Below are 19149 nucleotides of genomic sequence, written 5' to 3'. Positions count from 1 at the left end.
CTGGTCGATGGTCCAGGTGTTTGTGGATTAGCGCTGGTCGATGGTTCAGGTGTTTGTGGATTAGCGCTGGTCGATGCCTCAGGTGTTTGTGGATTAGCGCTGGTCGATGGTTTGTGGATTGTGGATTAGCGCTGGTCGACGCCTCAGGTGTTTGTGGATTAGCGCTGGTCGACGGTTCAGGTGTTTGTGGATTAGCGCTGGTCGACGGTTCAGGTGTTTGTGGATTAGCGCTGGTCGACGGTTCAGGTGTTTGTGGATTAGCGCTGGTCGACGGTTGTGGATTAGCGCTGGTCGACGGTCCAGGTGTTTGTGGATTAGCGCTGGTCGACGGTTCAGGTGTTTGTGGATTAGCGCTGGTCGACGCCTCAGGTGTTTGTGGATTAGCGCTGGTCGACGGTTCAGGTGTTTGTGGATTAGCGCTGGTCGACGGTTCAGGTGTTTGTGGATTAGCGCTGGTCGACGGTTCAGGTGTTTGTGGATTAGCGCTGGTCGACGGTTCAGGTGTTTGTGGATTAGCGCTGGTCGACGGTTCAGGTGTTTGTGGATTAGCGCTGGTCGACGGTTCAGGTGTTTGTGGATTAGCGCTGGTCGACGGTTCAGGTGTTTGTGGATTAGCGCTGGTCGACGGTTCAGGTGTTTGTGGATTAGCGCTGGTCGACGGTTCAGGTGTTTGTGGATTAGCGCTGGTCGACGGTTCAGGTGTTTGTGGATTAGCGCTGGTCGACGGTTCAGGTGTTTGTGGATTAGCGCTGGTCGACGGTTCAGGTGTTTGTTGATTAGCGCTGGTCGACGGTTCAGGTGTTTGTGGATTAGCGCTGGTCGACGGTTCAGGTGTTTGTGGATTAGCGCTGGTCGACGGTTCAGGTGTTTGTGGATTAGCGCTGGTCGACGCCTCAGGTGTTTGTGGATTAGCGCTGGTTGACGGTTCAGGTGTTTGTGGATAAGTGCTAGTCGACGCCTCAGGTGTTTGTGGATTAGCGCTGATCGATGGTTCAGGTGTTTGTGGATTAGCGCTGGGCGATGCCTCAGGTGAAACACGGTCAAGTGTTGCTGTGAGATGCGTTACGGTTCTGCTGTGATCTTTGTTTGGAACTATTTTTGCTGCTGAAACAGAACAAAAACAGTCAATATTGTGTCTTTTTGATCAAAACTGTCAACACTGATTTTTATGTCAAGACTCAAAGTTCACAGAAGGAAACAAGAGACGAAACGTTTGGTTATGGAGAAAGAGCAACATACTTTCTGGCCGTCCGATCTTCTAATTCCTTCATAGACACGATCATCATATCCCTGTTTCTTTCCCACTTTATAAAGAGAGGTTAAGTACTCGTAAGTAATCATATAGTAGTGTTGGTTCAGGAAACATGAAGCTCCCTGAAAAACAAACAGCAACAACGTGTTAACATACAGCAAAAAAAAAAAAACGCACCAGTGCAGATCAGGGGTCTCATTTATAAAACTGTGCGTAGGATCCTTACTAAAAGTGTACGTGCGCCCGAAAGCCAAAAATGGCGTACGCAAAAAAATATTCAGACTTATAAAACCGTTCGTACGGCAGAACCTGCGCAGAATTCACTTTATAAATCCCAGTCAGCGGAAGATTGTGCGCACATGCTTCTCCACCCCGAAATAACCATATATGGAGCTTACAATGCCTAGTTTTACTATGCAGATCCTCATCTGCATATCATTTGCATATGATTATTCATCCACGTGATAACGTTTAACGGTTTAAGACTCATTACATTAATAAAAATCAAGTAGTTGCCTATCCTTGCCTTGTTTTTTAATAGCCTACATAAATCAAATAATGTAAAATACATTTCAGAGAAAGTTTTTCTCAATCTTTTCCACTGGCCGAATTGTATTTTTAATTGATTTATATTTTTAATGTAAACAGATGTGCCTTGGGCATTATTTGCACAAAACTATTTTCTCAGACAATCTGGTATTATCATGATAAGCAATTATCTCTGTGGTTAAAACATTAAAACACAGCACGCCACAGGAAAAGTGTTCAAAAACAATCGCATCCACAACAAATATTTCTATTGATTGAATATAATTTTTTTTTGTAACTTTTCAGTAATGATTTCATGTTAAGTGTTTAACTCCATTAATTTGAATGGCATATTTAATCTAAATGTTTATATCAGAAGTAAAAAATAGTTTAAATCATTATTTTATTTATTTAAACTGCGAGAGTTTCACTAAACGGCCCAACGCGCTCGCTGGCGCGGACATTTAAGAAGGGATGGATATTTGCTTCAAGTGACAGGCTTGGTGCGTGAAATTATATTTGTATTATCTTTCTGTATATGTTTCATTTTCTTTAGATTTTCTGTCTAAAAGTGACTAAAAAGACACTTAACTCCAGCTCACCATCGGTGTCGCCAAACTGCTCCATCTCTAAAACGTTTGTACGCATGGGTCAGAGTTTGCGTGCAGGTGCGCAAATTTTCCTGTCAAGTTTGTTTTTATAAATCACAACTTATGCGTCGGAAGTGGCGTACGCCTCTTTCAGGGCCTGTTTTGTGCGTACGCAACGGTTATAAATGAGACCCCTGGTGAGGAGAATCAAAACCAGAACAACAGATTGAAATGGACATGAATCCAGTGGTACGTGAAACCTCTACTGTAAGTAAAAGTAGCATATATGTTCTCATTAGCGTAACCGGAGCAGCAGGGGGCTGTTGCTATACTGAATTGTCTCTAGAACTAAGGGTGTAGAAATCTCTGTTTACTCGCTACAAAAAACTAGACTACAGCACTGCATGATAACTGGACACTCACGCTCTGCTGGCTCTTCTTCGGGCGATAACGCAGTGGCGCTGGTCGATGCCTCAGGTGTTTGTGGATTAGCGCTGGTCGATGGTTCAGGTGTTTGTGGATTAGCGCTGGTCGATGCCTCAGGTGTTTGTGGATTAGCGCTGGTCGATGGTTCAGGTGTTTGTGGATTAGCGCTGGTCGATGGTCCAGGTGTTTGTGGATTAGCGCTGATCGATGGTCCAGGTGTTTGTGGATTAGCGCTGGTCGATAGTTCAGGTGTTTCTGGATTAGCGCTGGTCGATGGTTCAGGTGTTTGTGGATTAGCGCTGGTCGAAGGTTCAGGTGTTTGTGGATTAGTGCTGGTCGATGCCTCAGGTGTTTGTGGATTAGCGCTGGTCGATGGTTCAGGTGTTTGTGGATTAGCGCTGGTCGATGGTCCAGGTGTTTGTGGATTAGCGCTGATCGATGGTCCAGGTGTTTGTGGATTAGCGCTGGTCGATGCCTCAGGTGTTTGTGGATTAGCGCTGGTCGATGGTTCAGGTGTTTGTGGATTAGCGCTGGTCGATGCCTCAGGTGTTTGTGGATTAGCACTGGTCGATGGTTCAGGTGTTTGTGGATTAGCGCTGGTCGATGGTTCAGGTGTTTGTGGATTAGCGCTGGTCGATGGTTCAGGTGTTTGTGGATTAGCGCTGATTGATGGTTCAGGTGTTTGTGGATTAGCGCTGGTCGACGCCTCAGGTGTTTGTGGATTAGCGCTGGTCGATGGTTCAGGTGTTTGTGGATTAGCGCTGGTCGATGGTTCAGGTGTTTGTGGATTAGTGCTGGTCGATGGTTCTGGTGTTTGTGGATTAGCGCTGGTCGATGGTTCAGGTGTTTGTGGATTAGCGCTGGTCAATGGTTCAGGTGTTTGTGGATTAGAGCTGGTCGATGCCTCAGGTGTTTGTGGATTAGCACTGGTCGATGGTTCAGGGTTTTTTTTCTTCTTTTTTTTCTTTTTTCTTTTTTTGGTCGATGGTTCAGGTGTTTGTGGATTAGCGCTGGTCGATGCCTCAGGTGTTTGTGGATTAGCGCTGGTCGACGGTCCAGGTGTTTGTGGATTAGCGCTGGTCGGTGGTCCAGGTGTTTGTGGATTAGCGCTGGTCGATGGTTCAGGTGTTTGTGGATTAGCGCTGGTCGATGGTCCAGGTGTTTGTGGATTAGCGCTGATTGATGGTTCAGGTGTTTGTGGATTAGCGCTGGTCGACGCCTCAGGTGTTTGTGGATTAGCGCTGGTCGATGGTTCAGGTGTTTGTGGATTAGCGCTGGTCGATGGTTCAGGTGTTTGTGGATTAACGCTGGTCGATGCCTCAGGTGTTTGTGGATTAGCGCTGGTCGATGGTTCTGGTGTTTGTGGATTAGCGCTGGTCGATGGTTCAGGTGTTTGTGGATTAGCGCTGGTCGATGCCTCAGGTGTTTGTGGATTAGCGCTGGTCGATGGTTCAGGGTTTTTTTTTTTCTTTTTTTTTTTGGTCGATGGTTCAGGTGTTTGTGGATTAGCGCTGGTCGATGCCTCAGGTGTTTGTGGATTAGCGCTGGTCGACGGTCCAGGTGTTTGTGGATTAGCGCTGGTCGGTGGTCCAGGTGTTTGTGGATTAGCGCTGGTCGACGGTTCAGGTGTTTGTGGATTAGCGCTGATTGATGGTTCAGGTGTTTGTGGATTAGCGCTGGTTGATGCCTCAGGTGTTTGTAGATTAGCGCTGGTCGATGGTTCAGGTGTTTGTGGATTAGCGCTGGTCGATGCCTCAGGTGTTTGTGGATTAGCGCTGGTCGACGGTTCAGGTGTTTGTGGATTAGCGCTGGTCGATGGTTCAGGTGTTTGTGGATTAGCGCTGGTCGACGCCTCAGGTGTTTGTGGATTAGCGCTGGTCGACGGTTCAGGTGTTTGTGGATTAGCGCTGGTCGACGCCTCAGGTGTTTGTGGATTAGCGCTGGTCGACGCCTCAGGTGTTTGTGGATTAGCGCTGGTCGACGGTTCAGGTGTTTGTGGATTAGCGCTGTTCGATGCCTCAGGTGAAACACGGTCAAGTGTTGCTGTGAGATGCGTTACGGTTCTGCTGTGATCTTGGTTTGGAAATATTTTTGCGGCTGAAACAGAACAAAAACAGTCAATATTGTGTCTAAAATGTAAGTGACTTAATTTGAACTGTTTATTGAACTGTTGTATCAAAAGCAATGTCACATTTTCAGTCGTGATGGTACTCAAGAAAACAGCACTCGTCGTGTGAGGTTGCTAAACTGTATCATATGTTAAATATATTAAAACACATTTTGAATTTTGACACTGGCAGTATGTTGTTAACTGAGTTTAAACTGAGTTTACATTTGTTTGGATTTCTCCTCGAGAGGCTGCGCGAGCCTCAACAGCACAACCTTGTTACCATCACTAATAGCCTAACGTTACTTATCCAATATCAATCGCAACTTACAATAAATATAATACAATCAGAATCATTCTCTCATTTTAGTGATTCCCTAGTTTGTTTGTTTTTTGTTATTAACGTTCAGGCTACTTGTCCGGTCGGGCAAGTAAAATTCTCTTTTACTTGTCCCTTCAAAAAATCCACTTGTCCCGGACAAGCGTTAATGTCGAGCCCGTCAGGTCCTGTTGTTAGCACCGTATATATTTTTAAATTATGCTCCATGAAGTTAAAATATGGAGACACAAATATTAAGCAAAAAAATGGAAACTCGTATATTAAGGTGGTGATGAAAAATGTACTACCAAGTCAAATTGCGTTTGTTACCTTTTACTACCTTTCAAGGGCCTTAATTTTGGTAGATTCTTTTTACCTTTTACTATCGCGCGGACACCCTGAATAGTTTTCATAGATTCGATGAGGAAATCCACAATCCAGGGATGATCTGTCATGTTCTCTGAAGTCAAGTACTCTTTTGCAGCAGCAAGCCGACGTTCTGTGAAAGTTTTCAGAAGAGAGCGGATTAATCACATTTGACCTTTCTGTAGAAGGCTACACGTAAGGTGAATGTTACCATTAAATACAAAGCATTTGTTGCTGTTACTATGACATGAACATTTAATCACTGCTAACATTCATTATCAGTCCCCCGTGTTTTACACTTTGCTCATTCGTCAACAAGGTTTGACACTTATCATTTTACTGTCACTTTATGTGTCAGAGCTTTATATGTTTTCCAAGCAATGTTATTTCCTCTTCGTTCTTGTTATCGAACTTACCTTTTCTCAGACTTGCCAGTAAAGATCTTAGAGCACTGTATTCGTAGACCATATTCCTCCCCTCCGTGTGTTCAATTCCTGCAAGCAATACATTTCCAGTGTTTAGTAAAACATCACCAGTCATCACCAGTCATCACCAGTCATCACCAGTCATCACCAGTCATCAGTGTTCAAAAAGCCAACTCACTTTCAAGGTCTTTTTCGCCAATGTGTGCATATTTTATATGCAGGGTTTCTGGGTTGATCAGTATCAGTCTCTTGAGTACTGGGTATAAAAAACCAACATCCGAGCAGTGACGCACTGCAACCAAGATTTGGCTCATGATGAGGTTCACTGTCTCTTCAGTCAGGCTCCCTCCGTTTCTTCTGATGAACTCACTCCAGGTCACATAGGCAGGAAGATGTTCCATTATCAGGATGCTTTGGTCTTTCAAGAAGAAACGCTCATATAACCGTATGAAATGGTCGCAAGTTGGAGCCTTTTGCATTTTCCGCAATGTAGTTCCCTCTTCAACAAACTCAGGCTGAAGAAAAGAGATTGACAAAACATTCGCTAATTTCAAATCTCCAAATTAAAGAGTGAGGGAAATGAAAGATGAAAGCATTAGCTATGTTTCCATCAGCCTGTTTTTATGCACTTTTTGAAGTCTCGCATCAGAAACGTGACGGAAGCGGCAAATGAGAAAAAAATCCCTCAAGTCGCAAAAAAGTTCACACACTCGCTTGAGGAGGTTTTTGACTTGTGCGAAAAAGGATTAATGCGAATATTGAGAGATGGAAACGCATTTGCCAAATTAATTTGATTTATATTGAACTACTGAAAATAAAACCCTTGTAAGCACATCACACTTAAACCACAGGGTTGTTAAAGGTCGTCCCTGCTCGATATGACAGTTTCACTTTACAAACTGTCTTTAAGTTGTCTGTTAATAAAATGCATTCAAATGCTACTTCGTTTGCTTGTGTTACTGCTCTTGTTTTCTGACCTGATATTAAGGATGAAAACACATCAAAATAACATTAAGCGAGTGACTACTTGTCGTGTGGCTGAGCAGTGTAGCGAAAGGATAATCATATTATCCTTACTTGTATTAACATACAAAAATACACAAAGAGAAAACAGCTCTCAGGCGGGAACTGACTCTCACCGTTCTCTTAAAGGTTGGATCAGCGATTTCAGGCCTAAACATAAATGATCACATTCATCTAATCTTTCCTAACGATCCGCTAGCTGTCCGCCCCATAAGCGTCTCTGTAGGCAGCCTAGGCTCTGAGATATGCACACAAAAACAATTGGTTTCACCAACCACTCAAAACCAAAATAAATAGTGTTCCAACCAATCACCGACAGGGGGAGGGTGTTGTGAGGTTTTGCGCTCGTGTTTTGCGCTCGTGCAAAACCTCACAACACCCACAAAACACAACTGTTTTTGTGTGCAGATGATCGTTGCAACGGAAGCGAATCAATCAAAACTAACTTTAGCTGGAAAATAACTTTATTAAAGAACCGCTATAAAGCCAAAACAATCTTACCTTAAATTATACGTTTATCTCTGTAAAGCTGCTTTGAAACAATCTACATTGTTAAAAGCGCTATATAAATGAAGATCACTTGACTTGACTTGACTTGCAGATCTCAGAGCCTAGGCTGCCTACAGAGACGCGTTTTTTTGACAGCTAGCGGATCGTTGGGAAAGATTAGATGAATGTGATCATGTATGTTTGGGCCTGAAATCGCTGATACAACCTTTAAAGCAGTCGCTCATTGAGTCGAACGACACACATCACTACTGTTTCGCTGACGGTGTTTCATTTACTGTTACCAATACCACGTCGTCCGCTCAAACAACCTGATGGAAACCCAGCTACTGGGAAAACTTTACATGAACTCTATAACAGATGCTTCTAGGCTTTGGTTGTGTAATTCAGTTATATCTCATACATACCGAATTTAACAAACCAATTCTTACTAGATAATTTCATGAAGAATAAAGTCTTGTCAACTTACCGATGTTTCCCAAAGTCTGCACCTCTCAACAAATTTGATGTCAACCTAAAAAATAAAGACAATTTTGTGCACATGATCATCAAGTCTTTACATTTTTTAAACACTTTTTGATTAAAACTGTCAACACTGATTTTTATGTCAAGACTCAAAGTTCACAGAAGGAAACAAGAGACGAAACGTTTGGTTATGGAGAAAGAGCAACATACTTTCTGGCCGTCCGATCTTCTAATTCCTTCATAGACACGATCATCATATCCCTGTTTCTTTCCCACTTTATAAAGAGACCGAAAGTGTTGATATAGTAGTGTTGGTTCAGGAAACATTAAGCTCACTGAAAAACAAACAGCAACAACGTGTTAACATACAGCATGAGACTGAACGCACCAGTGCAGATCAGGTGAGGAGCCAGTATGAGTGGAGATTACAAACAAAACCAGAACAACAGATTGAAATGGACATGAATCCAGTGGTACGTGAAACCTCTACTGTAAGTAAAAGTAGCATATATGTTCTCATTAGCGTAACCGGAGCAGCAGGGGGCTGTTGCTATACTGAATTGTCTCTAGAACTAAGGGTGTAGAAATCTCTGTTTACTCGCTACAAAAAACTAGACTACAGCACTGCATGATAACTGGACACTCACGCTCTGCTGGCTCTTCTTCGGGAGATAACGCAGCGGCGCTGGTCGATGGTTCAGGTGTTTGTGGATTAGCGCTGGTCGATGCCTCAGGTGTTTGTGGATTAGCGCTGGTCGATGGTTCAGGGGTTTGTGGATTAGCGCTGGTCGATGGTTCAGGTGTTTGTGGATTAGCGCTGGTCGATGCCTCAGGTGTTTGTGGATTAGCGCTGGTCGATGGTTCAGGTGTTTGTGGATTAGCGCTGTTCGATGCCTCAGGTGTTTGTGGATTAGCGCTGGTCGATGCCTCAGGGGTTTGTGGATTAGCGCTGGTCGATGGTTTACTGCTGCTAGTCATTCCTTCAGACTGCATGTAGCCTAAGGAAAAATTAAAACTAACATCAGAAACATCAGGCTGAAACAGACATGAATCAGAGTGGTAATAACCAGACTCACAAACTAAACAATAAGTGTAGGCTATTGATTGACAGAACATTTGGTAGCCTAACTAAACACTATTTTATTTAGTTTATAGAGTTTAGTGACAGCATAGTGCAATAATTGGTATAGGCTACTGCTTTTAAAGGAGAACTCTGGTCAATTTTAACATTGAGCTAATTTTTTGGTAAATTTGGAGTGCTGTCAGTACAGAGAACAACGACAAGTCCACAGTAGTCGATTGTCGAGTTCTCCACTGTTGCTTAGTTACCTATGATCACAACTCGACAATCGACTACTGTGGACTTTGACCGTAAACAGGATGTAAATACAGGTATGAGCGCTGGCTGAATTAACTTCATTTTTATTCATATCTTTCACATCTACTGCAGTCAGATTCACCGTGTTCACTCTGAAGGAATCACTCACATTGGCTGTGCACTTGTAATGACACATCAAGGATGTTAAGAGGCTAAAAGCAGGTTTAAAACTTGCCCCATTGAAGTCAACAGGGTGCAAATTTTAAAAAGAGGATAACACGGTGTAGGCAACACCGATTTTTGTCGTTGTTCTCTGTACTGACAGCACTCCAAATTTACAAAAAAAATTTGCTCAATGTTAAAATTGACCGGAGTTCTCCTTTACAATTTCAGTTTAATTCTTGATGTTTTATTCCGATCTTGATTCAGTTTGGATTAAAATCTCAAACCTATGATATTCTCTGATTTAGATATCTGCACCTGATCATTACAATTATTCAAATTCTCTGTGTTAAGCACGATGGTATAGCATATCACACTGAAGTAGGCTGCTTTAAAATTAAAATGTATTTCAAATAAAAGTTTTTCTTTTGGCTAAATTACATTTCCTTAATACACTCTTATCAGAATAATTTTTTCTACCTTTATAAAGGGCATTTTCCCCGTAATTTTATTAAACTAGTGCAAAATGCCCGTGCAAAATCAGTTTTTGTGTGTTTTTAGTAATTGTTGGTTTGGTGTGTTTGAGTGCTCATTGTTACAATTGCACAGCAAAAGTTCAGTGACATTTTTATTTGTGAATGGTAGAAAGCACACAGTGAACTCCGAGAAAACGCTATGCTTAAGCAAACAGTTTGTGAATAGGCTACTATAAATGATGCCCGTGAAAGAGACTGTGAACACATTGAATAGGATGTGTTTAGTTGTGTTTATTTGTGCATGGTAGAAAGCAAATACTGATACTGACATAATGACATACAATAAATGTGGAACACTGAACTACACGATTCAGGGAGCAGGATACACAGGGAACTCCAAGCTACTTAAGCTCCACTGCTTTCTTCGACCCTCTCTGTGAGGGTCCTAAGCCAGTGTGTGCTTCTTTTACCGATATATATTTACCGATATTTTTTGCATTTCCAATCCAAACAATGTCAAACTTGGCACTGCACTTTCTCATGCCCGTAGCGAGACACCTGTCAAGTTTGAAATCCATAACGGTTCAGAGATATGCGAATAACACACACACACACACACACAAACACACACACACACACACACACACACACAGACAGACAGACAGACAGAAAGACGTTCCCGTAATTTATAGATAGATATAATATACAGAAGTAAACGGCGTAGGTGACTTACAGATTTCAGGGAGCAGGCTACACAGTACTCGAAAAAATGCTACGCTTGAGCAAACAGTTTGTGAATAGCTTACTACAAATGATGACCGTGAATAAAATATAATATTCAGAAGTAAACAGTGTAGCTTATCAGAATGTTTATTTTTAAACCACAACCTTCTAAGTGCTTCTTTTACTGATATTTTTAACGATATCTTTAGCATTTCTCATCCAAACAATGTCAAACTTGGCACTGCACTTACTCGTGCCCGTAGCGAGACACCTGTCGAGTTTGAAATCCATCGGACTAACGGTTCGAGAGATATGCGGTTAACAGACACACACACACACACAGACAGACAGACAGACACACACACACAGACAGACAGACAGACAGACAGACAAACAGACACACACACACACACACAGACAGACAGACACACACACAGACAGACAGACAGACAGACAAACAGACACACACACACACACAGACAGACAGACGTTTCTGTAATTTATAGATAGATGTATGCTTCATCTTTCATTTCAAAATTCTTAAATCTGATCAATAAATTCAATTAGAATAATATGACACTATTTGGCTGTATCATTAAATATCAGTAACGTGTCTTTCTGTTGTTATTTTGTAGATGTTTGTTACAACTAGGCTTAAACAGTGGCGTGCACAGACCTCCTCCAGGGCAGGGGCGGAAGGACCAAAAAGAGCCCTTTTTTAAAAACGTTAAAAACTGTATTTAAAGCAGTACCCGTCTGTCTGTTGTGTTTTTATATATTTTAATGATTTCCTCACAATTATTTGGAATATCTCGCTCGATGGAGAGCAGCAGTCGGTCAGAGAGCCTCTCTTCATTACCAATGAAAAGACGTTGATACAATTAGAATGCATAACACATCAAACAAAAATAGGGAAATGATGATAATATTACTAAATATTATTTACTTTACCAAACAAAACAGATAATCAAGTAGGTAATTATGAGGAATTCATGTTTAGTTATGTCGATGTTATAAATTTTATGTAGGCTATGTATTCATTAAAGTGTTAGCTATCATGAAATCAGTAACACTTTACAATAAGGTTTCATTAGTTAAATTTGTTAACATGAACTAATGAACTGCACTTCTACACCATTTATTAATCTTAGTTCATATTAATTTCAGAATTTACTAAAACATTATTAAAATCAAAAGTTGTATGCGTTAACATTAGTTAATGCACTGACTGTGACATAACATGAACAAACATTTAAAAGTTGTATTATTATTAACTAAGATTAACAAACAGGCCTACAGTAGCCTAACAAATGTTTTGCTCATGATAGTTAATATAAATAATAAACAAATGAACCTTATTGTAAAGTGGACTTTGAAATCAAAGCAGTGGCGGTTCTAGGATTTTTCTGTAACAGGGGCCATTAAGGGGCCACATGTTACAATCAGGGGCCAAATACAGGGTACATTCAAGCACACAAAATAATTTATTCAGTACGGTGCAAATACATTTCGGCAGTCATTCCTTTTTCAAACGCTCTAATAAAAAATTATGAGCCAGTAAATTTCTTAATGATTTTTGTCATTTATTTATACTGTGCATAAAGGACACAATGCACTTCTTTCTGAATTCCACATTTTAAGTTTCATAATCATGTCGTCGCTTATAAACAGTAAATTATTGTTAATTGTTTGGGGGTGGAATTGCATCTGTGATAATTGTGAAGAATTCTCCAGTTGCTCTTCTCGTCGACGATTGATGGGTGGGAATCTCTAGGCACCTCACGATTTGATTCGATTACGATTACGATTCAGAGGGTAACGATTATCGATTATTAACGATTTTTTTTTTTTTTTACTACTTGGTACTTTTAAAGCAAAGTATTTATGATGACCCATAACGAACTTACTTCCAATACTTCGTATATTAATTTTATTAATAAAACAAATGGAACTGATTTGGCAAGTCAACTGTAAGGTTACATTTGCCAGCATTTGTCCCAACATTGCAAAGAACCAACAGGAAAATAAATGTGTGCCTGTACTAGCAGCGTAGGCCTACTTGTAGTAAATTAATACAAACTTCAGCATATACTGAATCTCTAGCATTTAATAATAGACTTCTAACCAACATCCTCTAGTTATTTCCAATGAGCATAATCCTTCAGACAAAAAACAAAACAAAACATTTTGCTGTTGCAAATTCACAAACAGTTTTCGTTCAAAAATATAGAATGATGTAGCAGCTCTCATATAATGCTTGTGGACTTATGCATATTCTGAATAATTAGTAACATACAAAGCCGCTCTTAATCACAACTAAATAATAAAGAGTTATGACTTGAAATGTTTGCTGTATACCACAATCAAAAACAGCTTAATACAAAAAAAGTGAATTAACATCTGCAGAGAGCACAGTCAAAATGTAACTTTTTGTGACTGGCATTGCACATATTGCAGGGCAGTATAACGTACTTATAACAGATCGGTTTACAACATATTGATACAAAATATAAGCTCTCATACAAAAAATACTAAATAGGTAACAATGAAATTGCCAATTTTCCATACGTTAGCTTTTAACGAAGAGGGTGCCGTTCGGATTTGGCGCTCAGCCATCATGCTTCTGTTATGTGCGTGACTCTGTTATGCGCGCGCCACAGAATGTCCGCGCACTGCACGTCCGCTTTAGAGTTCCGCCTTTTGCGTTCCGTCAATATTACGTTATTAGGAAAATATATATATATATATATATATATATATTTTAGAAAATCGATTTTTGACATTTGTGAATCGATTCAGAATCATAGTCCACGTCCGCATCGCGATGCATCTAAGAATCGATTTTTCCCCCACCCCAGGAACGGGGGCCAATCAGGGGCCAATCAGATTTCAGCAGGGGCCAGGGCCCCTGTGGCCCCGCCTCTAGAACCGCCCCTGAATCAAAGGTATAAATTCCTTACAATTTAGAGCTGGACATGGACTTCAAATGTCCTTTCACTAGATGTAACGTTATTTCCCCAAGCTAATAACACTTGCTTTGGTCTTGGACAAAAACGAATGACATTGTCAGACTCAGAATGCGGCTGCAATTAAGTTATACTTTTATGATTGTTAAGCATAACGCACATGCTGCCGCAACTTTTACAGTAGCATGGTAGGATAAATGTAACTTTTCCGTATTAGCTTAATGTTAACTTACCTGCTGCCCGTGCAATCTGAAAACTCCCGGCGAACCGCTGCGAACTTAGCGCTGCAAAGGAAACTCCGCCTGCCCCTTCACCTCTGCCCAAAGCCCGTGCACTCCTTGTCCTCTGGGCTTAAATGTATAATTCAAGATACATACGTTAGCAGCTAGTAAAACCATGGTTAAACTGTGGTAATGCAATTTGTGGTAACGTTACATGAACCATGGTTTTAAAAAAATCATTAGGAATATACATTTTCATTTGGAATCCAGATTCGGGACAGATTTTGGACGAAATTCGGCACAACACATGATTTTGGGCCATCGTTGTCCCATTCACATCTTTTTGGCTACCTGGGACTGTTATTTCTGCATATGAGTTTTGATTTGTATTAATGTTAACGTTACCTGTCGTGTTCTGAGGCGCATCTGTTGAGCTGCTGCTGGGGTTTCTCTCAAATATAGCGGTGATACACCGGTTAATGAAATATATCCCATGCAACATGTTGCCTTTTATTTGTATCTGGATATCTGTATTCTTCTTATTATTCTTTTAGGTTTTAATGGCGGTTGTTGAATATTATTTGTATCTGGATACTGCTATAAGTTATTTCACTGCTGTCAGTGTTTGTTGCTCTATGTGTTGCTTAGCAACTTAAACTTGGAACTATTCGGCTAAGTCGTGACGTAACCACATGCAGCCTGTAGCACGATGACGTAGCTGGATGATCCAATACGTACTGGATGGGGAAGTTCGGATCATTTTGCTTGACTCTCTTGTTCGAGCTCGTTCATCAAAATGAATGAATCTTTTTTCGAGTAATTTCGTTCATTTAAGGGGCTTTAAATGTTATACTTTTAACTGGCAAATTCCCTGAACACGTCCACCTACGCAATCTTGATAATATTCTGAATTAAGAAATCATTATAATGCAGTCAAAAATAATTTACAGGGAACATCAACATACATAATTACTTTACCTTCCGAGTCTTGTTTAAATGTTTAAATGTCATCCGAGGAAATGGACTCTTGGACATGGATTATCGTGATGATAACTACCTAACATAATAAACACGTTTGGAGAAACTGTATTTTTGTAACATTTAATATTTAGATTTAACTATTTAAAATATCTCTAAGTTGACAAATATTGTTGTAAATGTGCTAAAAAGTGACCGTCAAAAATCCATACCAGTTTTTTAAACATTGTTTGTAGCTAAATGTGACAAAACGTTGCTGTTATTTTCAGCGTGAGCCGCTTTACAAACGGCGCCCATAATACTAATAGCAAATATAAAAATATCAGTTTCATAATTAGTAGAGAAGCTCATTGCATGATTGCATTTTAGCGTCTTTGTTTCTATATCGACAGAGTTTTATGTATGTAAAAAAACAAAAAAAAAACAGCATTTAAGCATTTTGCATTTAAGTGTAATATGCAAACTAATCATAGCAGTCAGATCACGCAGTTGTCACTCGAGTGATCATTTATATTTAGCTTAAATTCAGTTTTTTTTTATTTATTTTTTATTTGTACAGACCAAAACACACCACCGCGCATGCGTGTCCAGTACGTGTCGGATCCATAGCAGAGGTAACGTCTTCAGCTGGTCAGCTTGAGATCCTTTCCATCCAACCTGGTTATATCTCTTAAGCCTAGTACTGAATGTTTTATGAACAGTATGATAATCTCTCCTTTTTAGTTATGAGAAAGAAGAACCATATTAATCCACACAGCCATAAAGAACGTAAGCAATTTTTGTATTTAAAAATGTGTAGCCGCTAGAGGGCCAAAAGTTATACATAGTGTACCTTGATTGTATGATAAACAATCACATCTGATTATTTAAAACCATTAACCTTCCCATATTATCAAATAAAGATGTGAAAAAGTTACATACAGTGACCCAAAAAGTATTTGGACACTTAAACCCACAGACAAATATGCCTTTTATTATCTAATATAAAATGATTTTGAGAATGTCTGCATATCTCTCGTGTAGTTGTGAGGCTGCATGAAGAAAACCTGAAGGTCATGTTAAATATATTTACTCATTTGACACCTTTTCTTTTCTTTCAAACTTTGGAAATCCCCAAAACTTTAAGCTAATTTTCCAAACTAAAATGAAAAGGATGGATATTCAGATGCTGCATATACAAAACATAAACAATGCAAAAACCACATAAGAGAATTATGCAAATTTATTTAAGTCTTACATTATAGAAATTTACAGCGTCTTTAAGTACACATAATTTCCTTTAGCTGAACACGTTTTATTTCAAAAGTCAGTGAACGTTTAAGCGTTTAACACCATGTGACACCATGAAACACCCAAACACATGTCAGAACTGCCCGCGTATCACGTGACAGCAGCAGAATGCGGAACAGATGCGCATGCGCGCGCCTCGAACTGAACGACATCAACATTCAGTGGGTCGGGGAAAAGGCAAAACAGACATTTGGACCACGATCCGGTTTCACTCATCAATTTCCAGTATGTGCGGCCTGATTCTGTAAAGCATTACAAAACAAAGCATTAGGAATATTTGCAAAAAAAAAAAAAAAAATGCATTCGATGTGTTATTACATAATTACAACAGGAGATGAATGTATTGGTGGATGTAATCTAGTGGAAATTTGATCCCTAGTGGTTACATAAAATAGCAGTTGGAGCACAAAGAGGGTGGAGGATTTGCCTAGACATGTCGCTAAACACATTTTACATTTATAAAGGCATTATATATTTACATATATAAAGGCAAATACATACAGTTACAACTCAAAACAGAATTAAACAACAATAATAGCATTATAAACAGTAGATAAAAAATAAACAGTAAAATAAACAGACAAAAAACAACAACAACATTGAGCAAGGGGTAATAATAATTTAAAATAAATTAAATTCAAGAGAGAGAGAGAGAGAGAGATAAATGCCTTGAGTCCCATTTTTCCATTATAAAAAAACATAAATATGATCTGATCATACTTACCTCGATGCATTTTCCTCAAGATGTCGCGCTCTTGGTTCTCTTGCGTTTTATTTCACTGTTTTGCAGTTTTTCTGCTATTTTCCTCTCGTGTCCAGCCGGGGAATGGCGATTAGTGTTCAGTCCGATCTCTTTCTTACTTCTGCCTTTTCCTCCGGCATGGCAGGGATATTCCTCCAGGTTATAATAATCATATTGATCATAATGGGCTTCTTCAAATGACACTAATCTATCGATGTCCGCGGCGGCCATGTTTATTAGAATATAATCTTGCTAAAAGACTATAGAATTGGCTTTGCTGCACGAGCTCTTCTCTTCTGTGAGTAAACAACACTGATGTCACACAGTTTTCTGAAACCCCAATGTCACGTGGGTGTTAGAGCTCGTCGGTGATTGGCGGAGAGTTCTTGCCGTCGTGTGAGTGGCTGCATTTTTAATACAATTCGTCTGATTGGTTAATTTAAAGCTATTGTGATTGGCTGAACGCTAGGTTGTTTTTATCCATGAATCCATGCAGAAAGAAAGCGCACTTCCGTATTTTTCTTCTTTTTCTATTGACAGAAGTACATTCAACGTGCAAAAGTCATACAGGACTATATATGGTTATTTTTCATAAATACAAATTTTAATAAATGCTCATATATTACAAAATCCACACTACATTCCTGTGTAGTTATGCAGTTCTGTATGATATAAATGATTGGTTTTGTTTTGTTTTCCAACCATTTCAAATGAAAAATCCTCCATAAAAATGTATTACAAAAGAAACATTTACATTATTGCCTTCCTGAGTTTCCTTCATACTTATGCACAGTATATTATCCCTATCCTAATCATGCTAACAACATGTTAAAACATGCTAACAATATGTTAAAACATGCTAGCAAAAAGCTACTCATGCTAGCGACATGTTAACATGTCCTAACAGTGTATTAACAATGCATTAAACCATGTTAATGTAACAAAGTTTTTGTTTTAGGTACTGTAACTGTAGGTTTGCTTGAACAGTTATTTTAAACAGTAAATCTGTCAAACCATGGTTGTGAAATCGTGAAAAAACGTGCATTTAACCGATGTTAAGGGCATTATATTGCCTATTTGTTACTTCTCATTTTATAAAACCAAAGCAGTGGAATATATGAAGAGTTCAGATGCAAAAGCCTCTAAATGCCATCTGAAATTTTCTTATAGAATGATCATTTTTATCAAGCTTGTATATTTAAATTCAATAATTTCACTTAAATGGCAATGAAGATTACCTATTTATTGTCATTTAAGTGAAATTACTGAACTTAAATATACAAGCTTGATAAAAATGATCATTCTATAAGAAAATTTCAGATGGCATTTAGAGGCTTTTGCATCTGAACTCTTCATATATATATATATATATATATATATATATATATATATATATATATATATATATATATATATAATGCAAGCATGTGGTGCAGCAGAAAGAAGCCACAATGTGGCAGTGTGGCTTCACTACATGGTGTAATTTCATTTATGCCAGTGTCATTATGGCTTGACAGAGTGTCTGGCTTCCGGTGTCATTCGCGCCTGATATTGCAGACTGGTATTTCTTACCATATTATTTTAATGCATTGTCTTAACTATATACACGCTAGTTGGTAGCGCAGACAGTTTTACAGTTTACTGCACCTTGATATATTCTTCTCACTATTTCTCTGTAGCGGCTAATAAATCTGAAGTCTCGCACATTCACAAAAAACATCTTAATGTTGAAAAATAAGGTGGATAGAGTATTTACCACTAGTAAAGCTTGTCGACTATCCCAGGGCAGCATGCAAAAAAAAAAAAAAAAAATGCTATAACAATATGCTAACAATGTGTTAAAATATGCTAGTAACATGCTAAATCATGTTAGCAGCATGTTTTTACTTTTTCTGAGTAAAACCTCCAAACTTTAAGCTTTTACGTTATTTTGAACTTTCATCAAAGTTTGTCATGAAACTTTACTCTAGTTTAAACTAAAGTAGCACTTCAAACTCTGATTATTGATGTCTGTTATACTGTAAAAAAATGCAATTCCAAATAACCAAATAATGCAAATCAATACAAAACACACAATATATGACACATTTTAAGATTCAGTCATTTCTTTATGCATGCATAAATGTCATTCGTGTTACCTTTTTGTTCCTCATGTTACCTTTTTGTTACCTTACATTTTACCTTCATGTTACCTTGGTAATATGGTATATACATGGTATATATATATATATATATATATATATATATATATATATATATATATAT

General features: G+C 39.1%; 1 protein-coding gene and 1 long non-coding RNA gene across 2 annotated transcripts; both read right to left on the bottom strand.

Moving 5' to 3' along the window:
- Nucleotides 1-973: 973 nt before the first annotated feature.
- LOC311083535 (uncharacterized protein) lies at nucleotides 974-13321 on the bottom strand. Its single transcript, XM_084115134.1, has 10 exons — nucleotides 13256-13321; nucleotides 8656-9006; nucleotides 8219-8343; nucleotides 8013-8057; nucleotides 6192-6528; nucleotides 6005-6082; nucleotides 5599-5721; nucleotides 2794-4893; nucleotides 1240-1374; nucleotides 974-1104 (listed from the first exon to the last, which is right to left on the bottom strand). Exons 2-9 carry the CDS (start codon nucleotides 8999-9001, stop codon nucleotides 1307-1309), a joined length of 3222 nt encoding a protein of 1073 aa, XP_083971260.1. The 5' UTR covers nucleotides 9002-9006; nucleotides 13256-13321; the 3' UTR covers nucleotides 974-1104; nucleotides 1240-1306.
- Nucleotides 13322-16056: 2735 nt separating this feature from the next.
- LOC311083378 lies at nucleotides 16057-17216 on the bottom strand. Its single transcript, XR_014606276.1, has 2 exons — nucleotides 16867-17216; nucleotides 16057-16384 (listed from the first exon to the last, which is right to left on the bottom strand). It is a non-coding gene; the product is annotated as an uncharacterized lncRNA (long non-coding RNA).
- Nucleotides 17217-19149: the final 1933 nt, after the last annotated feature.

Source organism: Abramis brama (genome assembly GCF_963993115.1).
Source record: "Abramis brama genome assembly, chromosome: 5".
Taxonomy (NCBI): domain Eukaryota; kingdom Metazoa; phylum Chordata; class Actinopteri; order Cypriniformes; family Leuciscidae; genus Abramis; species Abramis brama.
The sequence above is the reverse complement of the archived record's forward strand: the minus strand, read 5'-3'. Positions and strand labels throughout refer to the sequence as shown.

What these genes read in the sequence shown, in the direction of transcription:
- LOC311083535 (XM_084115134.1), bottom strand. Translation starts at nt 9,001, where the DNA reads ATGCAGTCTGAAGGAATGACTAGCAGCAGTAAACCATCGACCAGCGCT. An exon ending in ACTGGCAAGTCTGAGAAAAG is followed by an intron (nt 5,722 to 6,004) that starts GTAAGTTCGATA and finishes AAACTTTCACAG; the next exon opens with AACGTCGGCTTGCTGCTGCA. An exon ending in CGAAGAAGAGCCAGCAGAGC is followed by an intron (nt 1,375 to 2,793) that starts GTGAGTGTCCAG and finishes TTTGTTTTTCAG; the next exon opens with GGAGCTTCATGTTTCCTGAA.